This window comes from Globicephala melas, chromosome 8, assembly GCF_963455315.2.
Source record: "Globicephala melas chromosome 8, mGloMel1.2, whole genome shotgun sequence".
Taxonomy (NCBI): domain Eukaryota; kingdom Metazoa; phylum Chordata; class Mammalia; order Artiodactyla; family Delphinidae; genus Globicephala; species Globicephala melas.
In genome coordinates, this window is record NC_083321.1 from 60,504,832 (window position 1) to 60,528,357 (window position 23,526).

General features: G+C 39.6%; 1 protein-coding gene across 26 annotated transcripts in view; it reads right to left on the reverse strand.

The window, feature by feature from the left end:
* The window catches only part of DLG2 (discs large MAGUK scaffold protein 2), a 2,016,902-nt gene that overhangs the window by 507,332 nt on the left and 1,486,044 nt on the right, over positions 1-23,526 (reverse strand). For all 26 annotated transcript variants that reach the window (XM_060303825.1, XM_060303817.1, XM_060303816.1 and 23 more), the window contains 2 exons: positions 14,196-14,340; positions 11,331-11,469 (listed from right to left, as the gene is read on the reverse strand). In XM_060303825.1, coding sequence (XP_060159808.1) covers positions 11,331-11,469; positions 14,196-14,340 — 284 coding nt within the window. The remainder of the gene's footprint in view (positions 1-11,330; positions 11,470-14,195; positions 14,341-23,526) is intronic.

Here is a 23,526-nt window from a genome sequence, read left to right on the forward strand (position 1 = left end):
CGGCCAAAAAAAATACATAAAAAAAAAAATCAGTTTCTTTAACACAGACTTTTCTTTTTATATAACTTTAATAGTTAGGCTTGTTTTTGTTTTTTTTTTTTTCCTATACGCGGGTCTCTCACTGTTGTGGCCTCTCCCGTTGCGGAGCCCAGGCTCTGGACGCGCAGGCTCAGCGGCCATGGCTCACGGGCCCAGCCGCTCCGTGGCATGTGGGATCTTCCCAGACGGTGGCACGAACCCGTGTCCCCTGCATCGGCAGGCGGACTCTGAACCACTGCGCCACCAGGGAAGCCCTAGGCTTGGTTTTGAATAAAGTCTTCTTAATTAGGCTCTCTCTCTATATATATCTATATATTTTAAAAGAAATTGAAATATAAAGGAAACATCACTAAATCAACATAAAGTCTCAAAATCTGCCCTTTTAAGGCAAGTGTAAATATAGTATAAGTCTAAGTATTATTAGGCTAGCTGGAAGCATATTTCCCTTTTGTTCACTTCCTAATCTCATTGCCCCATCTCCAACCAGCACTGCTATCAATAACTGCAACTGGTCCTATAATCACCATGGTGTCCTGGACTAGAAGTCAAGACTAATAATAATAATAATAGTAATAACGGTTAACCTGAATGCAGCTTATTTTGTGCCAAGCTCTGTTCCAATTGTTTTACATAGATTACTTCATTGAATCCTAATAATAACCCATGGTATAGGCATAGGTGGGGAAACAAGCACAGAGAAGTTACATAACTCATCCAATGTCAAACAGCTAGTAAGTGGTGAACCCAAAGTTATTATGAATCCCAAATCTCAGCTCTTAACCAAGATGCCACCCTGCTTCTGGACTCTGGGTTTTGGATTTGCCACTTACTCTCTATTGTTACAGGGGAAATTTGGCATCTCTATCATCTCAGATTCTCAATCTGTTAAAGAAGTATAGTAACATCTCTCTGCTCATTTTGTATGGTGTTATAGGAACTAAATGAGAAACAGGAAAGTATCTGGGCAGTACTGGACAGCTATCAGGGTTTACCAGTTCTGCTCTACATGCAGAGCAAGGCCTCACATAATTGGCTTTGAAATCTCTGGCTATCACGTTTATTTCAGCTCTTTCATTCTGCCTTCTTCCCCTGTCTGAACCTGGTAAATGAGACTTTAGAAAAAGATTAGGGGGAAAAAAACATAAAACAAAATATCGAGCAATACTGGCTCAGCGGACAGAGTTTCCATGTAGGACACAGTCTGCATAATAAAGGACTCACATGGTTCTACTTCAAGGTCAATCTAATTTAAAACGAGATCTAGGATGAGGGTTGATATTTAGATGTTTATACTCAGAGACACATATACTCACGGGGACAGCTAAGTTCTTTCAGGAAGGACTTAAAATGTTCATTAAAGCAACCATAGGGGGTCTGGTGTTACAGCCGGAATGAAAGGCATTAAGGACTCACTGACCCCCCACCTGGTAGTGCACCATGCAGAAGGCCTCCCTTCTTTCTGAGCAAAACAGATTGCCTCCCCTGAACAGGTTGTAAGTGTTGCTGGGAGGAAGCAATGACATAAAACTTTAGTTTTACCTTTATGGACAAAAGAAAAACCAGAGAGAGACTAATTTGAAGCACAGAGAAGATTCTAGAAATCTTAAAACTAATACTGCTACCCATGCAGTGCAGCAAAAAGAGCCAGACGTTGGAGTCAGTTTGAATACTGATCCTGTTCTACACCAACTGCGTGACCCTTGCTAGAGGGGTCAAGGATATGGATTTTGCAGCCAGACTGAACTGTATTCAGATCTCAACTTTGCTACCTACTACATGTAGAAAAACAACTTAGTGGAAATGTATCATATAATAATAATGATTATCCCTCTGCGGTGTGAGTTTTTCTTTATATTTTTGTTACTTTGTAACTTTTCTACAAATACATATTACTTTTACAATTAGGGAAAATATTAACACTTTATGGAGAGAAACAGTTGAAGAGGGGTATAAAGCAATAAAAGGGGCAAGAAATAGATTAAAGATTGAAAAGGATGTCTGGAGAAAATGTATGAAGGCAGTATTTTTAAGATGTGTTTACTCAGATATAGCTTGCTTCATTATCTAGAATAAAGAAATTACTAGAAGAAAAAGTGAATGATGCAACCCAAAACTTATGAAATTTATGTCTATATTATATAAGAATATGTCTTTGAAATGCAATAATTGTGTGCCACAATTTTCTTACATTTTCTTAAAGCAAACATTCCCATTAACATGGTAGCCTTCCCCCACAGTAGCAAACGCCACAGGAGGTGGAAGGAGTCCCTCAGGGATGGCAGTGCTGTCCTGGATAATTTTCAAAGCACACACCACATGTGGACAATTAAGAACCAGCTGTCTTCTGTCTACTATTACTTTATTGACACCTGGATGTGAAAACAAACTCCTAGAGGAAGAGGCTTTGTCTACTTGTTTTGGATCATAATATACACCCTGTTTCAATGTCACAAGATAAGGGCCAGAAATAAGTTACACATTGTGCTGTGGTAGTAGTTAACTTGCAGTTTAAGGGGCCTGGAGTCAATTAATAGTCGATTGCTTCTACACGTGATGCCTCCAAAATTTTCCATTGCCCACCATTAACCCTTTTTTTTGTCTCAACCAGCCCTGGAGGCCAAGGATAAATTCATTCTATTAAAATGTAATACAGCATTGATTAAATAACTATCTGTTTGAATTTTACATCTATAATAACAATAGTCATAGATATGCAATAACCATCTTCCATAAAACTATAAGGCCTAGTGTTGTATGTTTATGTCTGGTTAATTTATTAGGTACATACAAAATGATAAACACCTATAAAAGGCTGTCTTAAAATTCCCATTACTGTTTCATTTTTCCTATCATTAAATTAATTTCCCTGACAACAAACAGCAGCTTAACATGTTTTCCAATACATATTTGGATATCTTCCTTTGATTAAGATTCATCCCCATTAGCATACCCACTCTCTCTGTTTCTAGCAGGATAGCTCTATCAATCAAGCCTCACAGTTTATGTAAGTAAACCTAAATGGTTATGGGGAGCCGCCATCAATAAAGACAAAACTCCCCTGGAGGCTTCCACTAAGTGGGTTATCCTCCATCTGTCTCACCCCTTTTGTCCCAGTCACCCCTTCTCATTACTATCCTTTGCTTCAAGACAGGTATTATAATGCCAGGCGGGATCCCCACTGCAGAAATCAGGCATGCAGCACAGAGCAAAACAGATAACTGAGAGACACTGTTGATGAATCTTTGACTTGGTTAAGTTCAATAATGCCCTTTACAAACGCTGTGAGGAGTCTGATGCCATACTTGGCAGAATTTCTTTGAGGGAAAAGCTACATGGTGTTGGTTGTTGAGTGCTACTATGAATAATATATGGCAAAATCAAGAAATTATCCAGAGGATAATTGTATCTGGCCACAGAAGCCAGACTGATAGACTAGTTTTTATCATATTTGGTTCCACTGAATCCTATATTGTATTTTCAATGAAGAGGGTAATAGATACTCATTGTGTTAATAAAAATAAAGATCCTTAATAAAGCATTAAGACTATAAGACTTCCTGTAATACAATATTCTGAGGTGTGCTGGGAGATAAATTAGTTGAAAAAAACTTATATATACATTTTGTTTGAGCGTCTGCATACCCTTGTTGGCTACAGTTCCATTCCACCAAAAAATGATTTTATTTGTGGAGTAGTTCATCTTAAATCCTTGTTTTAAATGATATTAACAAGAGGTAACATTTATCAAGTGCTTACTTTTTTTCTAAGAACTTTACATGTGTTAACTCAGTTTCTTGTCACAATAAGCCTATGAGGTGGGAAGTATTACTCTGCTCCTTTTAAACATGAGAAAACGGAGGCAAAGCACAGTTACATAACTTGCCCAAGGTCACACAGCCAGGAAGCGGTCGAGGCAGGACCCTGAGCAGGGTGGCTCCAGGGCACACCCACCTGAACACTCTGCTGTCCAGATCCCGATTCTAAAGCAGGCACAGTTGTCTGCCTAGGGCACACCCAGTTCTTTCTTCCTATACTTGGTTAATGGCAGGTAAGAAAAGATTTCTTCCCTATGTCAAAAGAAGGACCTTCCAGTTCATCCAGAAATGGTTTTAAGTCATTAAATATAAGTTAAAAAGAAGAGAGCCCAGAACAGGACCAGACTTCACTGATGGAAATCGCTGACTGATCCTTTGAGAACCTGTCCCTAACGGAGACCACAAAACTTGAGATATAATTAAGAGGTGGTTTCTATAGCACAGATTTAATAACTGGCATGTTTGCGTAATTTAGATCAGTGCTTCTCAGAGTTGGGTATTCACCCGCAACTTGGGGCTTATGGTATTTGCCAGGGACTTAGTATCCCCAGAAAACCCATCTGGTATGTTAACTTTACATTAAGACTTCGAATAAAAACAATTAAATTTCTAATCAAAATATTTCCACATTAAAGCAAACAAGGATATCTCCCAAAATTTTATGACAAAACATAAGACTTTGTATGTTTCATGCTTGCACAGAAAGCTTCATGTTCTACCCCAGATCCTGAGAACAAATTCCTTTTTCAAAGCCTAAGGGCATGTGGGTAGCAATATTTGCGAAACAGTGATTTAGCTTCTAACCAGTTCTGATCCACAAAGTTAAACACCAAGGAAAACAATAACAACAGTGGCGAACACTTACGGTGTTTCTGAAAGCTTACTCGACAGCGAATAAAAAGCGTAGAAATGGCCAGTGGTAGATCAGCCTGACTGAAGCAGGCCTGTCCCTCCTGTGGAAGACGGCTGTTGAATCTAGCTCTAAAATCTAGCTCAGATTCCTGTGCCCCTCTTCTCCTCCACTGCCACCTGTACCCCCAGCCCCAGCTGTCACGATCTCTTCCTTTGTTTCTTCAAATGGTCCCCGACCTGCTCCATATACCAGTCAGGAGGGTTTTTTTTTTTTTTAATAAAACATAAATCAGATAATTTCATTCTCCTGGTTGCTTCTCTTTAATAGATTCTCAATGCACTTAAAATTCAACCTACACTTCTTCATCATTACCTCCAAAGTCCCACATCATCTGGCTGCTGACTCTTCCAACCTAATTTGTTGCCATGCTCCCATTAGCTCATCTCTTCCAGCCAAGCTTGACTTCCTTATATTCCTGGAACCCACAAAACTTATTTCTGCCTCTGGGACTTTGGCTTTGCTATTTCCTCTTCCTGGAATGTTCTTTCTCTGATCTTTATATCACCAATTTTTTTCTTTTTATTCAGGTCTCAGCTCATATCCTATCTCCTCAGAGGGACATTCCCTGGTTGTCCTCCTTTACACTGTTCTCTTCCCCAAACTCTGTCTATGGCATATCATACAATTTTATTTTCCTTATAGCACTTTTTATCTATAACTCATTTATCTATATATCTCCTATTCAATACACTAGAATGTAAAGTCCCTAAGGGCCAGGGCCTTGTCTGGTTTGTCCACCATTGTAATTTTGAGGCTAATAACTGTGCTTGACACATGGTAGAAGCTTGAATATTCACTGAATGGGTAAATGAATGAATGAATGGGAGAAAGAGAAAAGAACTAGTATATATTTTAGATACTATGTCCAGTAAACTAATGTTCTATAATTGGGGGAGAGAAGAGGGGAGGCAGACTCTAGTCTGATGGGTTCATATCTATTTAGTAATAAGGGAGTCAAACTGAATATCAGAGTCACAGTTTAGAGTGGGCCTTGAAAGTTTCTGGAGACGAGAAATCTTTCTTGAGACTTTATTCGGCTTTTGCTTTTTGCTCAACCAAATTATGTGAGGGAACATTATATAGAGCCAGTTAGAAAGACATCTGGGTACAATAAGTTCAGGGCCAGGTAAACTTGGTTTCTAAAACTGGGAAATATATTGCTCACGGTGATAGTTAAGGCCCTTGGCTTTCATAACAGCATTTATCGCATTCATAATTTGGGAAATTAAGTCCCCACATCTTGAAAGAGAAACTGTACTTTGCATCCTCAACTGTTTTTGGTTTCATTTTAGTATCAATGATTTGTTTGTGTATCCTGAGAATACTTAACCAGATAGCGAGGGTGTGTGGTTTGCATCTCTTCTAGGTGACCAGGGAAGACTTGGCTCAGTAGAGAGGGGATCCACAGTTGCAGCTAATGTACAAAGTGGGCACTGCTCACAGGTGATCACTGACTGATTATAGCTTCTTACTCCATCATAAAACAATGAACATCAGCTTAGAGAAATAGAAAGAGCACTGGACTGGGTGTTTGAAGACACGGGTTCTAAATCTGATTCTACTACTCACAAGTTGTGAGACCTAGGGATAGCCAACAAATCATGTTAGGCCTCGTGTTTCTTACCCATCAAATGGAGGAAGATTAGACTCTATAGTCATTTATGGCCCTTCCAAATTTGATAGTCTATAATTCTATGAGCCAAAAAACCATCTCAGCATCATTGTAACACCTTTGTTTCCCCAAAATTGACGACCAGAGTATTTACATAATAATAATTTTGATTTATAAGGGCCTCAGTAGAGTTTCTACTAAGAGAATTTCATCCAAGGCTTTTTTGTTTAGGCTTCCTTTCTCTAAATTGAGGAAAAACAAAATTTCCCAGCTTACTCGGTACACATTTTCTTAAATAGTAAAAGAGATTTAAAACAATTCCAGGTAAGCCGTTGTAGCATTCTTCTAATCAAGACTCTTTTTAAAATTCTTACTGTATTTCCCAACAAAAATGAATATAAATCAGGAAGATAGGAAAATATTATGAACATTTGGAACAAAAGACTGCCAATTTGATATAATTTTATAGGTTGTTGGAAGGTACCCATTTCACAGAAATGTTTCCCTGTCAGCCCCAGTCCCATCATTAAAGATTCATTCCCTTGATTTACTATTTTAGGAAAATGTAAAGTAGGCCCCAAAGGTAAGCTACTATAGCACCTTAGGATAATAATAATTTTATATAGCTCTCTAAAGATGACAACTTTCACACATATTATCACATTAAAACCTCACAATTCATGAGGAAATTTGAGGACCCAAATTTACAGATGAGAAAATCAAGACTCAGGAGATTGAATGACTTGTTCAGGGTTATCTGGGTGGTAAGCGGTAGTACCAGCCTCCTGATACAAGCCCAATCCCCTTTACCCAACATCTCTACATAGAAAGAGACTGTATGAGATGGTGGGTCGGAGGGATGGGGGGGAGGACTTTGAAGACAGACCCGAATTCAAATTTTGATTCTTCTATTTGCTTGCTGTATGATATGAGAAAATTACTTAAACTCATTTTTGTTACCTGTAAAAATCAACACTAAGAATATTATATAAATAATATCGGAGCAATAATGTATATGAAAGCACTTAGCATAATAGCGCATAGCAGTGATCTTTTTGTTTTTACTACTCTATGTATTTCCAATCTTATGACGAGGTTGCAGATGAGAGAAAGGATAGAAATAGACAACTTAAAGGTAGGTACCATTTTTCTTTATGAGCCTTGTATTCAAACTATAACAGTTGTGTTCATTTTATTCTATTTCACATTCTTCCTTGAGTATGCATGTGCTGTCCCCTACCACGAGTCCCCTTCTTGATCTCTTGACTCCCTGATGAATGCCTACACATTTTTTTCAAGCTCAAACACAAGAGTTATCTCCTCTTTAAAACTTTATTTGATGTCATAGGCTTTTCCTGTGGCATTCAAGGAAAACTCAAAAAAATTATTTATAAATATTTACTACGTGCCTCTCTGGTGCTGGGGAACTCTGCTAGGGCAACACGAGAGCACTTCACTGAACTGATCTAATTTTGTTTGTTTCTGTTAGTAGTTCCAACGCTTTGGGATTTTACAGTACTTTTACATTTAAAAAATGAGGACTAATATAAAGTTGCCAACTTTTCATCTTCTAGGTTAGGATATAATAAGTAACTGCCATTGACTACCATAAAAGAAAGGCCATTTTGACACCAAAGTATAAAATCTCAGGACTAAAAATATACATATAGGCTTTATGGGAAACTTCATGGAGGGGGTCTGCATCATCAAGGAATAGGTACTGGGGGGTCCACTGGTTCCACGTATATTTTTGTCCCAATTTGATAGTTCTTAGAGATGTTGTTTCTTACTCCATTTTGCATCTCTACTGCAGTACCCACTGTCTAGTAGGATGTATTCAGTGAATATTCATGAATAATGAGATGAATATGCCTCAGAAAATATTTATCTCTGAGACCTGTGGTAATGACTTATAGCACAGAGCACCTGTGAGAGGATACAGCGGTGGTGAGGATGTGAGGGAGGTGTCTGTGTGTTTGTGTGTGTAAGCTGATATAATTTATTTCACAAGTTTCCCAGGCACCAGACATTCAGAAGATTTTATGCAAAGTTATGACATTGTCCTGTCAGAGAGCAAGGAAGGAAGCAGGCAAGAAGTAAGACACTGAGGCATATCACTGTAGGAAGAAATGAAATCTCTTCCCCAGACGCCATCTGAAATATTCCATGCGAATAGGTAGATTGAGAATTATAATGAGTATAACTACAGCAAACAGATAACATTCATTTAATATTCATTATGTATCAGGCACTGTTATAAGTTCTTTGCAGGTATTATCTCATTTAATCATTACAACAACCTATTGAGAAAGATTTGATTACTCTCCCCTTTGTAGAGATGAAGAAACTGAGGCTTGCAGTGGTTAAAAGATTTGCCCAAGGGCTTCCCTGGTGGCGCAGTGATTGAGAGTCCGCCTGCCGATGCAGGGGACACGGGTTTGTGACCCGGTCCGGGAAGATCCCACATGCCGCTGAGAGGCTGGGCCCGTGAGCCATGGCCGCTGAGCCTGCGCGTCCGGAGACTGTGCTCCGCAGCGGGAGAGGCCACAACAGGGAGAGGCTCGCGTACCGCAAAAAAAAAAAAAAAAAAAAAAAAAAAGATTTGCCCAAGCTCACACAGTCAGCCAGTGGTAGAAGTATGTCTCAGACTGCATCTAATTGTCTTCAGAGCTCATCAAAACTCTTGGGTCCCTTTCTAGCCACATATTTTTTTTTTTACGATGAGAACAGTTTTACATGACTTGGTTTTCATTTTAAAAATAAGGAGAAAATTAACATGTTTCTTCCTAGCCAGAATTTTAAAGCTGGCAGGGCACCCAGTTTTCCTACTTAAAAGCTGTGTGCCCACAAGCAAATTCCCTAACCTCCTTGAGCTTCAATTTCTGCATCTCTAAAATGGGGATGACAGCCCTTCTTTCTGTGTTTTGGGGAGGATTAAAAGGATAGTGTAAGTAAAACAGCTAGCAAAGGGCCTGGATTATGAATGGGGTTTAATAAATTTTAATTCACTATGGGGCCTAGTATGATAAAATGACATCTTCAAATTAAAATCCTATCAAATAGTGGCGATAGGATGAGAGCAAATAGATTATTGCTCTGGTGAATAAAGGTGGCTATATTTATACAATCTTTAGAGAAACATGAGGATTATCTTTGCTGCAGCCTTCATTTTAATTAAGAGCAGAGAGATTAGACATATCAGCGTAGGAAGAGGTTTATATTTAATTTAAACCACAGATGCACATTTGCAGCATCTAAACATTCCATTCCTTGGCTAAAGATGTAACAAGCCACTTCAGCAAACCTGAAATTGCAAAATAAATGGAAAATGCTTAATCATTTAAAAAGAAATAGGAAAGGAATGAAAAGACCAAAGCACACACGGGCACCAGCAAGGAAAGTTAAGCAGCAGGAAGTCTCCTCAATTTTTTTAAAGGCTGACAAATGACTTCAGTAGACAGGCAGGATATAAAACTAGAGGATCCATCTGTATCGCTTTTCCACACAAACAGTTTCAGAAAAAAAGTGTACATATCCGTATGCAATCTCATTTTGGGTAAAAGTTTTTCTCAGTGAGAAAAGCAAGTTGCAAAGCAATGTGTAAAATACAAACTTATTTTGTAAAAACAATGTCAAGCCCCAGTTACATCTGAGTATGCTTTGTACACGTCTGTATGAACACAGAAAAGGTATGCACGGTTCAAGCCAGAATGCCACACTGGGAACCTTGCCGGGCTTGAGAGAGATTTTTGTTTCTTGAAAATCTTTGCATTACCTCACCAAATGCAGTGAGCACGCATTACTTTGGAACAAAAACATTTAAAGATAAAAAAGAAAAAATGTACCTTTCCTATTATTCATCCACCTCTTCATTCATTCATTTGTTCATCATCCAAAAGTTACTTAATCCTAACCAGTGACCATGATGTAAACTAAGTTGGTCTTCTCTGAACTGTCAGACCTGACTTTTTCAGAGGCATGCCAGCTAAATTTAGTTTTTTAAAAAAAGTAAATTTATTTATTTAATTTATTTATTTTTGGCTGCGTTGGGTCATTGTTGCTGCGTGCGGGCTTTCTCTAGTTGCGGCGAGTGGGGGCTACTCTTCGTTGGGGTGTGTGGGCTATTCATTGTGGTGGCTTCTCCTGTTGCGGAGCACGGGCTCTAGAGCACAGGCTCTGTAGTTGTGGCGCACAGGATTAGTTGCTCGCGGTATGCGGGATCTTCCCTGACCAGGGCTCGAACCCATGTCCCCGGCATTGACAGGCGGATTCTTAACCACTGCGCAACCAGGGAAGCCCTAAATGTAGTTTTATTTTGTGGGGTTAGCCATGTGGTTCTGTGCTGTGTCCTAAAATCCTGCGCTGTTCCCCTTTGAGACTGAGATATATTAAATTCAAACCATTTGGAGTTAATTTCACTCCTTTCCTTTCCACCTGTAGTTACTGCACTCAAGGGAGGACTGACTGAAGCCTCAGTTCCAGTGAATTGTGTGTAGCTGTTGGTGGCAAGAACATGGAATTTAGAGTAAAAAAAAACCCCAGAGTTTTTCAGTTCTGACTCTTCTACGAACCAGATATGTGGTTACAAGGGGACTCGTACATACTGCTATGCTACTTCCTTCTTTCTGAACCTCAGCACCATCTTCTGTCTTTGAGTAATGATACCTATCTTACAGTATAGCTGTAAAGCTCAAATGTTGTTAGATATCGAAAGTCCTAACAGATTGCAAAGTGATGGTTGTGTGTCTATTACTACCTCTCCACAAAGAATTTGTGGTTTTTGCTTCCAACAGATGACAATGACACATGTTTATAAGTCTTGGCAGATTTTCACTTGAGGTGAGACTATCATAAGTTTGAATGGGGCTGAGAAGCAACAGCTGCCATGTTAGGCAAATGCAATTTCTTCCTTGTAATGATCGCAAACCCAATTAACCAAAAGCATATCTGACCTGGTATAATCGTCTTCAACAAGCATGTGCTTTGGAATTGGTGAGTACCTTCCTGGAGAGATGGGCGGCAGGGAGGTTTTGTATTCTAAAGTGCCATTGTTGCCAGAGAGAAGATGGTTTCCCATTGGTGGAGAATAAGCTAAGGGGTGAAAGAAAAGAAAAGAAATCTGTTATGTGGCTGATTCAATGTGTCATGCTACAGTTCTGTTAAAAATAGAAAGGCTTTGCTACCCGCTAAGAATTTTCTGATCCTTCAAGAGGAGGGAGTTGCTGTTTGTTTGCATTTAATATGTACAAGCACATGGTGACCTTTAGGATTGGAAAGATGTAATAACAGTTATATCTGTAAGCCCAGTTCGTATAATTAGGTGAAGAGAAAAACTGGAGGAGAGACCCAGCACTCATATTTTCAGAACAATGATTAATTTTCTATTGAAATAAAAATGTTAGCTTTTTAATTGCAGAGCTTGCATTCTTTTCATGTAATTAATATCAAACCATCAAAAGCAGAAGGCTCTTAGGAGCAAGTTCTTGTATAAGACTTTAATCCCTAAATATGCTCTACTCCCATGCCAGACAGGCTAACTCTGGCCTTTCTCTTCTGTTCCTGCACCCTAATTCATCCCCCTTTTGGGTGACTGAAAAGCCTCCTAACTGGGTCTCCTGCTGCTGTTCTCTCCCCAAATCCATTTTATACATTGAGAAATCCAGGTCTGATCATGCTGTTCTCTTGCTTACACACTCTCCATTGCCACTACTGTATTGAATATAAATTCTCCCTTTCACCATGCTTACAAGATTGACTCATTTTAATATCCCCCCTTATGAATCTCCTATGGTCCTTAAATAAGGCCTGTTCTCCCCAATATCTGTACCTTTGCTCCACTCTACCAGCTACCTGCAACTTCTCTCTCCTATCTCATCTCTGATACTGAAATCTCATCCAATTTTTCAAGATAAAATTCAAATGCCACCCTCTGCATAAAGATTTTTCTGATCTTCCGAAGACAGGTGATATCCCTTTCCTTTGAGTGCCCAAAGGACATATATTTTTACCTGTCTCATAGCATGTACATCCCTCTCAGTTTGCCAAATATTGCTACTATTTATATATCTGCATTAGCCTTCCTTTCAATGAAGGCCATGATTTTATCTCCTTTGTATCACACATATTACCTTACAAGGTGTCTTGCATGTATTGAAATTACTCAATACACATTTCTTGAATTGAATAGCAAGTTTTGTTTTCTCCTTTTTCTCTTTGACGTTGATCTTATATGCCCTTCAAGAAGAGGCTCACAGAGGCTCAAGACAGATTTTTCTAAATTTATCCAGTTTGAAAAACTCTGAAAGTTAACACTCTTTCATATCCTGAGGTAAGGCTGATCTCATCTTACTGCTTGCTTGACAAAAAGACATATTTTGGGGCAAGTCATTTTAGAATCACCATTAAGAAAAGCAATAGCTAATGTAATGGGCAGATAACAAAATCATTCAACATTTAAATTTCAAGAGAAACGTCCAAATCTAAGAGAGGTCAAACAACTTGCTTAAGACCGTAGTACTAATTAATGACAGGTCCTGAAGACATTCTGAGTTCCCAGCCTCGCAATTGGTTTCTCAAAATTTCAGAATGAGCACATTTACTCATGCTGACAAAACTATCCCTTAAACTCACATCAAAGAAATGAATTGCTTCTAAATCTAGTCCCCAAGGACAGAATCTTCTTGTTGACCTATTAAGAAGAGGGGAAAACACGGGGCTTATGCAGCAGTGGACTTTGTGAGGACGCAGTAGAGCATCTTATTGTTATTTGTTGCCCTAGAAGCACGCACCTCCACCCCATCTCCACTGCCATAGTGATCAACAATTTTCTCTGGCTTCCCTGCCAATATATCAAATTCTGGTAAAGGTAACTATAATGATAGTTATTAAGGATTATGATTTCACCAATTGACGGCAAGATCCTTTCCCCCAGGAAGAAGCACAGTGCTATCTCTGGTTTATTTTGCCTGTCCCTCTTTTCCACTCTGCGGCTATATAGATTTGAACTAGGAAGAGAGACTATTAGGACATGAGAGCTATCATCCTTCAGGGGCTTGAGAAACAGACTTTAAAAATGCATTGCCCCTTGGAATACTACTCAGCCATGTAAAAGAATGAAATAATGCCATTTGCAGCAACATGGATGGACCTAGAGATCATCATACTAAGTGAAGTAAGTCAGAAAGAGAAAGACAAATACCATATGATATCACTTATATGTGGAATCTAAAATATGACACAAATGAACCTATCTATGAAACAGAAACAGACTCACAGACATAGCAAACAGACGTGTGATTGCCAAGGGGGGAGGGGTTGGGGGAGGGATGGGTTGGGAGTTTGGGATTAGCAGATGCAAACTATTATATATAGAATGCACAAGCAATGAGGTCCTACTGTATAGCACAGAGAACTATATTCAATATCCTGTGATAAACCATGTAAAAAAGAATATGAAAATAATGTGTATACATATATATATGTATAACTGAATCACTTTGCTGTACAGCAGCAGTTAACACAACATTGTAAATCAACTATACCTCAATAAAATAAATTTAGAAAATGTGTTGCCCCATGCTATTGTAATCACACTGTCCATAACATACATCATCGAGCCTTTCCATAAGGGTGAATCTGACAACTCATCAGGCAAGGCCTCCAAGGCAACTGGGGAGTCAAGTGCAGGATCTCCGTGAAGTATTTCCACAGGCTAAAAAGAGTGAAGGTGCAAGTGGAGGACTTTGCCAAGCTTTGTAGAATTCCGATTTTGCAAACCTGGCGTGCTGTTCAAAGATGACACTGAGCGTGGTACTTACAGTGAGTAATATCAGGTGGGCCGTAAGGATCAGTCATATAAATGGTGGTGGCTTTGCCAACTTTTAGATAAACTACATCTGATGTGTTCTTCAATATTGCTACCGCCTCTTCATGTGTTACTTCTTCTAAACTGTAATTGTTTACCTGAAAGGGGAAAACATTCATTATTAGAGCCAAATCTATGCAGGTGAAGAGAACTATTCAGGCAAGAAGATATACAAAATTACGACTTATGTAAAGATTAAATTGCAATCATTATAGTCCAGTATCTATATCACACTTTGACAGAACAGATAGATTAAAGGCATTAGCCAAAGCAGATAAGGTACAGTTGTTGATGTTAAAAAACAAGGTTGCTTCTGCCTTTTTCTAAGAGGAAACGATATTTTATAATAGAAATCAGAATACTCTTTGTGGAAAAAGGAACAAAGGGGTCAAATGTCCTTCTTATGCTATAGTGATTGTGATTACAGAAGTAGTACACATCCATTGAAGAAAACAAACAAAAACAACAGAAGATAATAAATATTATCCCTAATCTCCCTATATGGATATATTTCTTTAGACGACTGTGACCATATTACACACACTGTTGTAGAACCTGCTTTTTAACTTCGAGTGAACATTTGCCTCTAACATGAATGTACTTCAACAACGTGAATTTTGTTTCCTACAAAGCACTGTGCTGCATGGCTATAACATAATGATTTAACTAATCTCTTACTAAAGCATGTTTATGTTGGTTCTAATTTTATTCTATTATAAATGATGTTGCAATAAACTTTTTTCTACACCACTTCGACGACTTCTTCAGGATAACTCATACAAACGAACACTGGACACAGTATATGAATATTATAAGGGCTCTGATACCTATGTCCAAAGTGCCCTTTGGAAACATGAACCAGTTTACTCTTAGACCACAATTATACGAGAGCCCCCATTTCCCACAGCTTCAGCAAACTTGGCTTTTCTCACTTTAAAAACTGTTCGTATCAAAATGTCATTTAACATGAGTCTATTTTCTAAGGAAAGAGTGCTAATGTTGGAACACAGAACTTTTCAGGTGAACAAGTTCAAGAGTACCTTAATGCTATCGGCTTTAACAGCAACTCCTCTTTTGTTATTGGACAGAAAAGCCTGTGATACCTGAGCAATTACTACTTCATGGCAGTGGCTTACAGTGGGTCTTTGCAACACTTCTCTTAAATGGTTTTCAAATATTTAGGAAATATTTTGCACACCTAGGTTATCCTTATTTGGCTCCTATTTTTTTATGAAGCAATTCTTTAGTTGGTTCCTGCTGAAATGATGTGGAATTCAAATAAATGTAACATAAATGTAAATAAATAAAATAGATTGGATCCCTACATATTCTCTGTACTATCTAATCAGCACTTTAGTCATTTAATACCTCGTAGCATTGCTTTTTATTTTTGCTTCATGTTGCTATATAAATTCCATGTGTCAGTTAATCCTTTGGTGGTGTAGCCCAGGTTAGGGACCCTGGAACAGGAGGGAACTGAACCTGACTGCTGACCATGAGCTCTCCAGTAAGCTGTAAGCCTCTCTACTGGTTCCTACAGTTCTCTTCTAGACAAGTGACATTCTTGTAAATCTTTTGTATTTCCAATGTCTAGCACTTGTTTATTCATTGATCAAATATTTATTGCATACCTATTATGTGTCAGCCACTGTTCTACATGTTAGAGATATAGTGATAAAAAATAAGAATGATAATCATAATCATAGCAGACACATACAGCCCTATTACATGTCAGGCACTACTCTAAATTATTTTACGTATATTAACACGATAAAGCCCCACAATAACCTATGTGCTGGCTATTATAATCACTTTCATTTTACAGATGAGAAAAGCATGCCTCCGAGAGGTTAAGAAACTTGCCCAAAGTCATTGATCAAATTTGTAGTAGAGGCAGAATTCAAAGCCAAGCAGTTTGGCTCCAGAGACCATGCTCTTAACCACTCATCTATACTGCTTCCTCCAGATGGACACAGTGCCTGCTCCCATGAGACTCACATTCTAATAGAACATAGCTGTTTATAGAATGAATGGATAGAAAAATAGACCCATATAGAATGGGAATGTAGAGGGACTACAGGCATGGGGAACACAGTTGATGATGGCAGCCTTTAGTTATAGACGGAGAAATAACAAAAATGACAGTAATAATAATGAGTTAACATTTATTTAACACTTATATGTCATATATCTTGGAAGTACTATGTATATATTTTGACATAAGTCATATAATTGGTCCTGGTTATAGCTCCATGAGGTAGACATGAATAATTAGGCCCATTTTACCGGTGAGAAAAACTGACATTTGAAGCAGTTAACTTGCAACAAATAGGTCACACAGACCCCAAGTGGCAAAGCCATCAGTTGGATCACCGTCCTCCTGAAAAGATGAAAATGAGACGGCCCTTGAGTGTTGGTTCACTGAAACCTAGGGCTTACATCACCTATTCTTTCTCCCTTTAGGAGAAGAGTCTCTTTCCAAGTTTACATATAGAAGTAATGTGAATTCCTAAGTGTTATAAAAGCCTGAGTAATCATTACCCTTCTCACTTAATCCAGTGGTGACAATATATTGCATCAGCCAAATACACTGACAAAGTCAAAAAATAAATAAGTAAAATGGAAAGTAGTTTGATATATATATGTTTCTTCAAAACCTCCTTGTATATTTGATTAATCACTTTTTTTTTTTTTTTTTTTTTGCGGTACGCAGGCCCCTCACTGTTGCGGCCCCTCCCGTTGCGGAGCACAGGCTCCGGACGCGCAGGCCCAGCGGCCATGGCTCACGTGCCCAGCTGCTCCGCGGCATGTGGGATCTTCCCGGACCGGGGCACCGACCCGCGTCCCCTGCATCGGCAGGCGGACTCTCAACCACTGCGCCACCAGGGAAGCCCGATTAATCACTTTTTTAAGGGCGGTACCACTTGTACCTAGATAATGAATATTTACAAATAATGCTCATATACAATGGTTTAAAATGTGTATGGAAGTGGGCGTTTTCTCTTAAACAATGGTTGCCTAAGGTGGCTCTGAATATTGTGACCATGCACCCCAGAAATATCTATATTGAAAAAAGAGAAGAGAGGAGGTATTTGTTGGCATAAACAGTGAGGATCAGAAGCCAACATATAAAGACCCTAAAGGCTAGAAAACAACTGGATTAGACTACACGTGGCACAAAAGCTCTGTTTCTGACAGGGCTCATTGTCTCTCTCTCCAGGGTACAGAAAGCACACAGCTCATCAGATTATCAGTGAAAAAGAGATGTGGCCAGTGTATATTCAACTGCACTTTTTCCATTTTTAAGTTGGGCCTTGAAACAGTCTAGAAGATGTTAACTTTTTTTTTTTTTTTTTGCGGTGCGCGGGCCTCTCACTGTTGTGGCCTCTCCCGTTGCGGAGCAACAGGCTCCGGACGCGCAGGCTCAGCGGCCATGGCTCACGGGCCCAGCCGCTCCGCGGCACGTGGGATCTTCCCAGACCGGGGCACGAACCCGTGTCCCCTGCATCGGCAGGCGGACTCTGAACCACTGCGCCACCAGGGAAGCCCGAAGATGTTATCTTTAAGTGTGTTTTCTGAGAATGACTGCCTTAACAGACTCTCAGACCACCAGGAAAATCTTTAGAGCAGAAAACAGAAGCTGAGGAAAAGTTGGAGGTGAGGAGTGAGGAAAGAGAGGATATTGGGGAAAATATTAGTCATTTAAAATAGCGGTAGTTCAGTCAGTTTTTGTTTGGTGACTAGGAAATGTTGGAAAATTTACACTGATTTTCGTCATGGAAGAGGTGGTGGCAGCAACATGTAGTGATTAAGAGCACATGCTTTTGAGTCATGCAAACCAGGACTCATCCTGTTCCTGGCACTACCTAGCTGTGTGACTTTGGGAAACTTATTTAACCTACTTAGCCTCAGTTTTGGCTTCTGTAAAATAGGTATGAGAATAATCACTGCCTCAAAAGGGTTATTGATTTAAATGTATTGACCTATGTAAAGTGGCAGGCTCATTACTAATTAACGTGAGCTCTTGTTACTATTACTATTGTCATCATCCATCTCTCTTCTCAGGAAACAGGAATTCTTGGTGAAAATTTTCGCTGAGCATTTTCCTGTAAACATCTGTGAACTGATGAGTTTAATTAGAGAACTGTTGATGAGGCTTCTGTGTGGTCTTTTTAAAAATTCAGAATAGTATAGGATCTGGACCCAAAAGTGCTCTTTTGTGCTGAAGTCTTCAAAATGTTTTTCACGAAAGTGGGTTTATTTGGGGTAATTATATGTGTGCATTATCCTCTGAACTCTCAAGATAAAGGGCCTACAGCTGGAGCTGATTGTACACAGAGAGAAGGGACATTATACTGATTGGCTGGTTGCTCTTGTCATTGTTTTCCATTGTCTTTTCCTTTTCCTTTTTTCTTTTGCATCAAGTATCTGCCTATAATGGTGAACACTGAGCAACTGGCCTGGTTTCAGAAAAAAAAATCATGTGCATTTGAATGAAGTGTTTCTGTGGGGTGTGCTACACAGAGCGGGGGACATGTGTGCAGCCTGGCCATGTATTTCAATAGGACAGAGGACTGAGGCCAAGAGAGAGAGGTTGGAGGTGAGATGACTCATTCTCTCGAACGGAAGAGGGAGCACTGAATTGGAGCATGATGCCGACAGAAGAGGGCAAACCAGTTGAAGAAAGAGGTGCCAGGAGACTTGCAAGAAGGGAACATGGCAAGTGTTGTGGGAATTCAAATAAGTGTTAGCAAATACATATGTGATGGTACAAAGGTGGGAGGTGTGCGGGCATGAGAGGGTGTGATAAGGAGAAATGAGCAATGTACAGATGGCAACATACTGACCTTTCCATATTCATTCAGGAATAGCAATGTAGTGAGACAAACTGGGAGGTATCAGGGACATAAAAATTGTACTAAGACATAGTACAAGGAAATGTGAGACTCTAGAAACACTGGAAAAAAAATCACAAACTCCAAAGTTAACTTTAAAAGAAAAGACAAAGTAGATGATCACCATATTGTAAAATAACTGAAAAAGGGGGCCAATCTAATGTAGTAACGTCAATGGTATGAAAAGAAATATGCATAAACCAAAGACTGAAGTCTCTGCGGTCCATTGCAATGAGCTGCTATAATAAAATTTGTTTTACAAATAACTATGAATACATGAGAAACGTTAATAATGGTTATCTCTGAATAATAAATATTTTCTTATTTTTCATCTTTTCAGCAATGAGATGATTAGAACAAAATTAACTATGGTTAATTATGGTTAGAACATAATTAGTTATGGTTAGAACAAAATTAACTCTATTTTTCAAATGAATAGGAACAAAAACCTTAAGTAAGGGAGAACAGAAACTAAGTGTGGTGACCTCTTTATGAGACACACATAGCAAGACCTCACGAGTAATGGAAAATTGGAATAGGAAAGAAGGAAGTTGATTTCTCATGCCCAGTGACTTTACTTAAATTTATGAGAAATAATAGCCATATTTTATATATATATATATTTTTTGTGGTACGCGGGCCTCTCACTGTTGTGGCCTCTCCCATTGCGGAGCCCAGGCTCCGGACGCGCAGGCTCAGCGGCCATGGCTCACAGGCCCAGCTGCTCCGCGGCATGTGGGATCTTCCCAGACTGGGGCATGAACCTGCGTCCCCTGCATCGGCAGGCGGACTCTCAACCACTGTGCCACCAGGGAAGCCCAATAGCCATATTTTAAACCTAGGTGCTTTTTAGAAATGAAGGCCGCCTGAGAGTAATTTTTACAATGAGAATAATTTTGAAAGTAGACTCAGATCTGCTATCCATTTCTAGTTTTATGAATTTTGGCCAGTTAACATATCTACTGAGTTTTAATTTTCTTATATGTAAAATGGGGATAATATTGATTTATTTGTTGATTTACTTGTGTTTATGAGAAAGAAATGATACCATGAACCTGAAAAGACACTGTATAACATACAGCAGCGTACGAATAACGATCAAACATCAAAATCAGACATAGTGCTTTTGCTGATCCTAATGCTGGAAATAGTTTCTTCCTGTTCAGGGTTCTTCCTGTGAAACTGATCTCGTACAACACTTACTCCTGCAGTGCCTCTTTCCATCTCAAAGGCTGACCTTCTCAAGGGCAATGATTAGATGTTTTCATCTTTGTATTCCCCCAGCTGACACAGGGTAAACAGTAGGCACTTAACAAATGTTGAAACAATCCGCTAAATAAGTTAAAAAAAACAATGTGGGGGCTTCCCTGGTGGCGCAGTGGTTGAGAGTCCGCCTGCCGATGCAGGGGACACGGGTTCGTGCCCTGGTCCGGGAGCATCCCACGTGCCATGGAGCGGCTGGGCCCGTGAGCCATGGCCGCTGAGCCTGCGCGTCCGGAGCCTGTGCTCCGCAACGGGAGAGGCCGCAAGAGTGAGAGGCCCGCGTACCGCAAACAAACAAACAAACAAACAAAAACAATGTGGCATATCAAAGGAAAAGCAACCAAAATTCCCTATGTTATACGAAGAATGAGACATTTGTGTTGAGCTTCTATTTTACAGTTGTGTTGAGTCAGAGAGGAAAGGATAAGGAATGAAGGTCATTCAACCAACAATACACATTTACTGGACACTCACTCTGTGTCAGGCATGGGATAGAAGAATGAAAGGCTGGTACAAAATGTGAACACCGGCTCACATCAGCTTATAAGGGACATAATCAGAGCTCCAACAGGGCAAATTTCTTCCTCCTCCATTAATCATTAATGCATTTCTTTTTTAAAAAACTATTTATGTAGCATTTATTTTTTAAAATTAATTAATTAATTAATTTATCTTTGGCTGCGTTGGGTCTTCGTTGCTACGTGTGGGCTTTCTCTAGTTGCGGCGAGCAGGGGCTACTCTTCATTGCGGTACCTGGGCTTCTTATTGCGGTGGCTTCTCTTGGTTGCAGAGCATGGGCTCTAGGTGAGCGGGCTTCAGTAGTTGTGGCACACGAGCTCAGTAGTTGTGGCTCGTGGGCTCTAGAGGGCAGGCTCAGTAGTTGTGGTGCATGGGTTTAGTTGCTCCGTGGCATGTGGGACCTTCAAGGACCAGGGATGGAACCCATGTCCCCTGCATTGGCAGATGGATTCTTTTTTTTTTTTTGCGGTACGCGGGCCTATCACCGCTGCGGCCCCTCCCGTTGCGGAGCACAGGCTCCGGACGCGCAGGCCCAGTGGCCATGGCCCACGGGCCCAGCCGCTCCGCGGCACGTGGGATCCTCCCAGACCAGGGCACGAACCCATGTCCCCTGCATCGGCAGGCGGACTCCCAACCACTGCGCCATCAGGGAAGTCCCATTAATGCATTTCTTCACCTTCAATTGCATAGAGAGAGAGAGAGAGAGAGAGAGCAAGTGCCACTGACGTCTTGATTGACTCCAGCTTCCTCTATAGCAGTGGTCACCAAATGGACCGTATGATAGGAACCCCAGGGCAATCAGCTGGGTACAGGAAGAAATATTTGAACTTCCATTAATATTTATCACATCGATCTTCATCTTTCTATTTCTTGTGTATGGTTTAAAATAAAATGTATATATTACCATAACAATATATGAATGCAATCTAAAGTAGAGAGATATACATATATTAAAGACAGTCATGGACACATACACACTAACAAACGTAGTAAGGTAGATAGCTAGTGGGAAGCAGCCGCATGGCACAGGGATATTGGCTCGGTGCTTTGTGACAGCCTGAAGGGGTGGGATAGGGAGGGTGGGAGGGAGGGAGACGCAAGAGGGAAGACATATGGGAACATATGTATATGTATAACTGATTCACTTTGTTATAAAGCAGAAACTAACACACCATTGTAAAGCAATTATACCCCAATAAAGATGTTAAAAAAAAAAAAAAGACAACTTTTTGTGTTTTACTGATGGGGTGTGCTGTTAAAGAATTTTAAAACCACCGCTTTATACTAGGTACCGATATATGATGACTATAGAGTAAGTTCTATAAACAGGGGTATTAAACTGAATACAAGCAAAAGAAATAAACAATATAATGGAAGGCTTCAACCCTTTATATAAAATCCCTTTATAAATAAAGCCCTTAAACCCTTAAATAAAATATATCATTGCATTTGCATTATATTGTAATTTTATTGTATCTGAGACAAATTAAAAGGGAGTTCAAGAAATAATTATCCAAAATTTTTTCCCCCTGGTGTTTCAGAAGGTAATCTAACTACTGGAGACAGAGTCTGAAGGGTGAACTATTTCTAATGCCTTTTAGCCCATGACTGGAAATTGCTAAATGATGCTATACCAGCTTGATGGAATGAGCATTACCTCAGAAGTCACCCTCAGGAGAAGCAGTGGAGCGGCAGCAGAGTGGGGTAGGATGTGATTAGGTCAAGGTAGAATTATGGTTCTTAACCTGGCTGCACGTTAGAATTGTTTGGAAAACTTAAAAAAAAAAAAAAATGAAAACGAGGCATGGCTCCTACTCCAGAGATACTGAATTGATTATTCAGGGTTGATTGAGGCCTGGGCATCCATAGCGTTCAAGAACTTACCATGAGATTCAAATGTGTAACCAGGATCGAGAACCAGGGGGCTTGAGTAAACAGCTGAAAGGAATGTGGCTTTAGAAAATTGATGTCTAGGTCTGAATCCAATCTCACAATTTATTAGTTATGTAATATTGGAAAAGTGTTTGCATCTTTGAGTTCTAACTTTCTCTTCCGGAAAATAAGAATAGCAGTAATGACTGCCCTATCCATCTCTCAAGTGTTGGAGTGAGGAGGTGCTGTGGGTGAAAGATCTTCTTAAGGAGGAAGCAGTGTGTTGGTGGTAGGAAAGAGCCATGTGCAGGGACAGTTAGAGCTTTTGGTTCTTATTTAAGGTTGGCCTAAACAATGAAAGTGTTTTAAAATCCTCTTCATTATTCAGATAACTCCTACATATTTGCATGGTCTTCAAGGTGATTTTCTTATTGATATTTGGATGAAACAAGGTGATAGTGGGTCCTCACAACTAATACTCATTCAGAAAATTATCTTGTTTCTACTCATCTTCCCCAAATCTATCTAATGTCCTTACCATAGGATGCACATTCTGGAAGAAAAATAGGAGATGCTCACACATAGCATATCCCAGAGTGACTCCAGTGAACACTAGTTCTAGGTATTTCATAAACATTACTTAAGAAAAAAAGTTCCACAGTAAAATATATTTGAAAGTTAGGGTACCAAAGTTAAATTAGTTCCTTGACTGGAGGACTTCATAGACCCTTATAT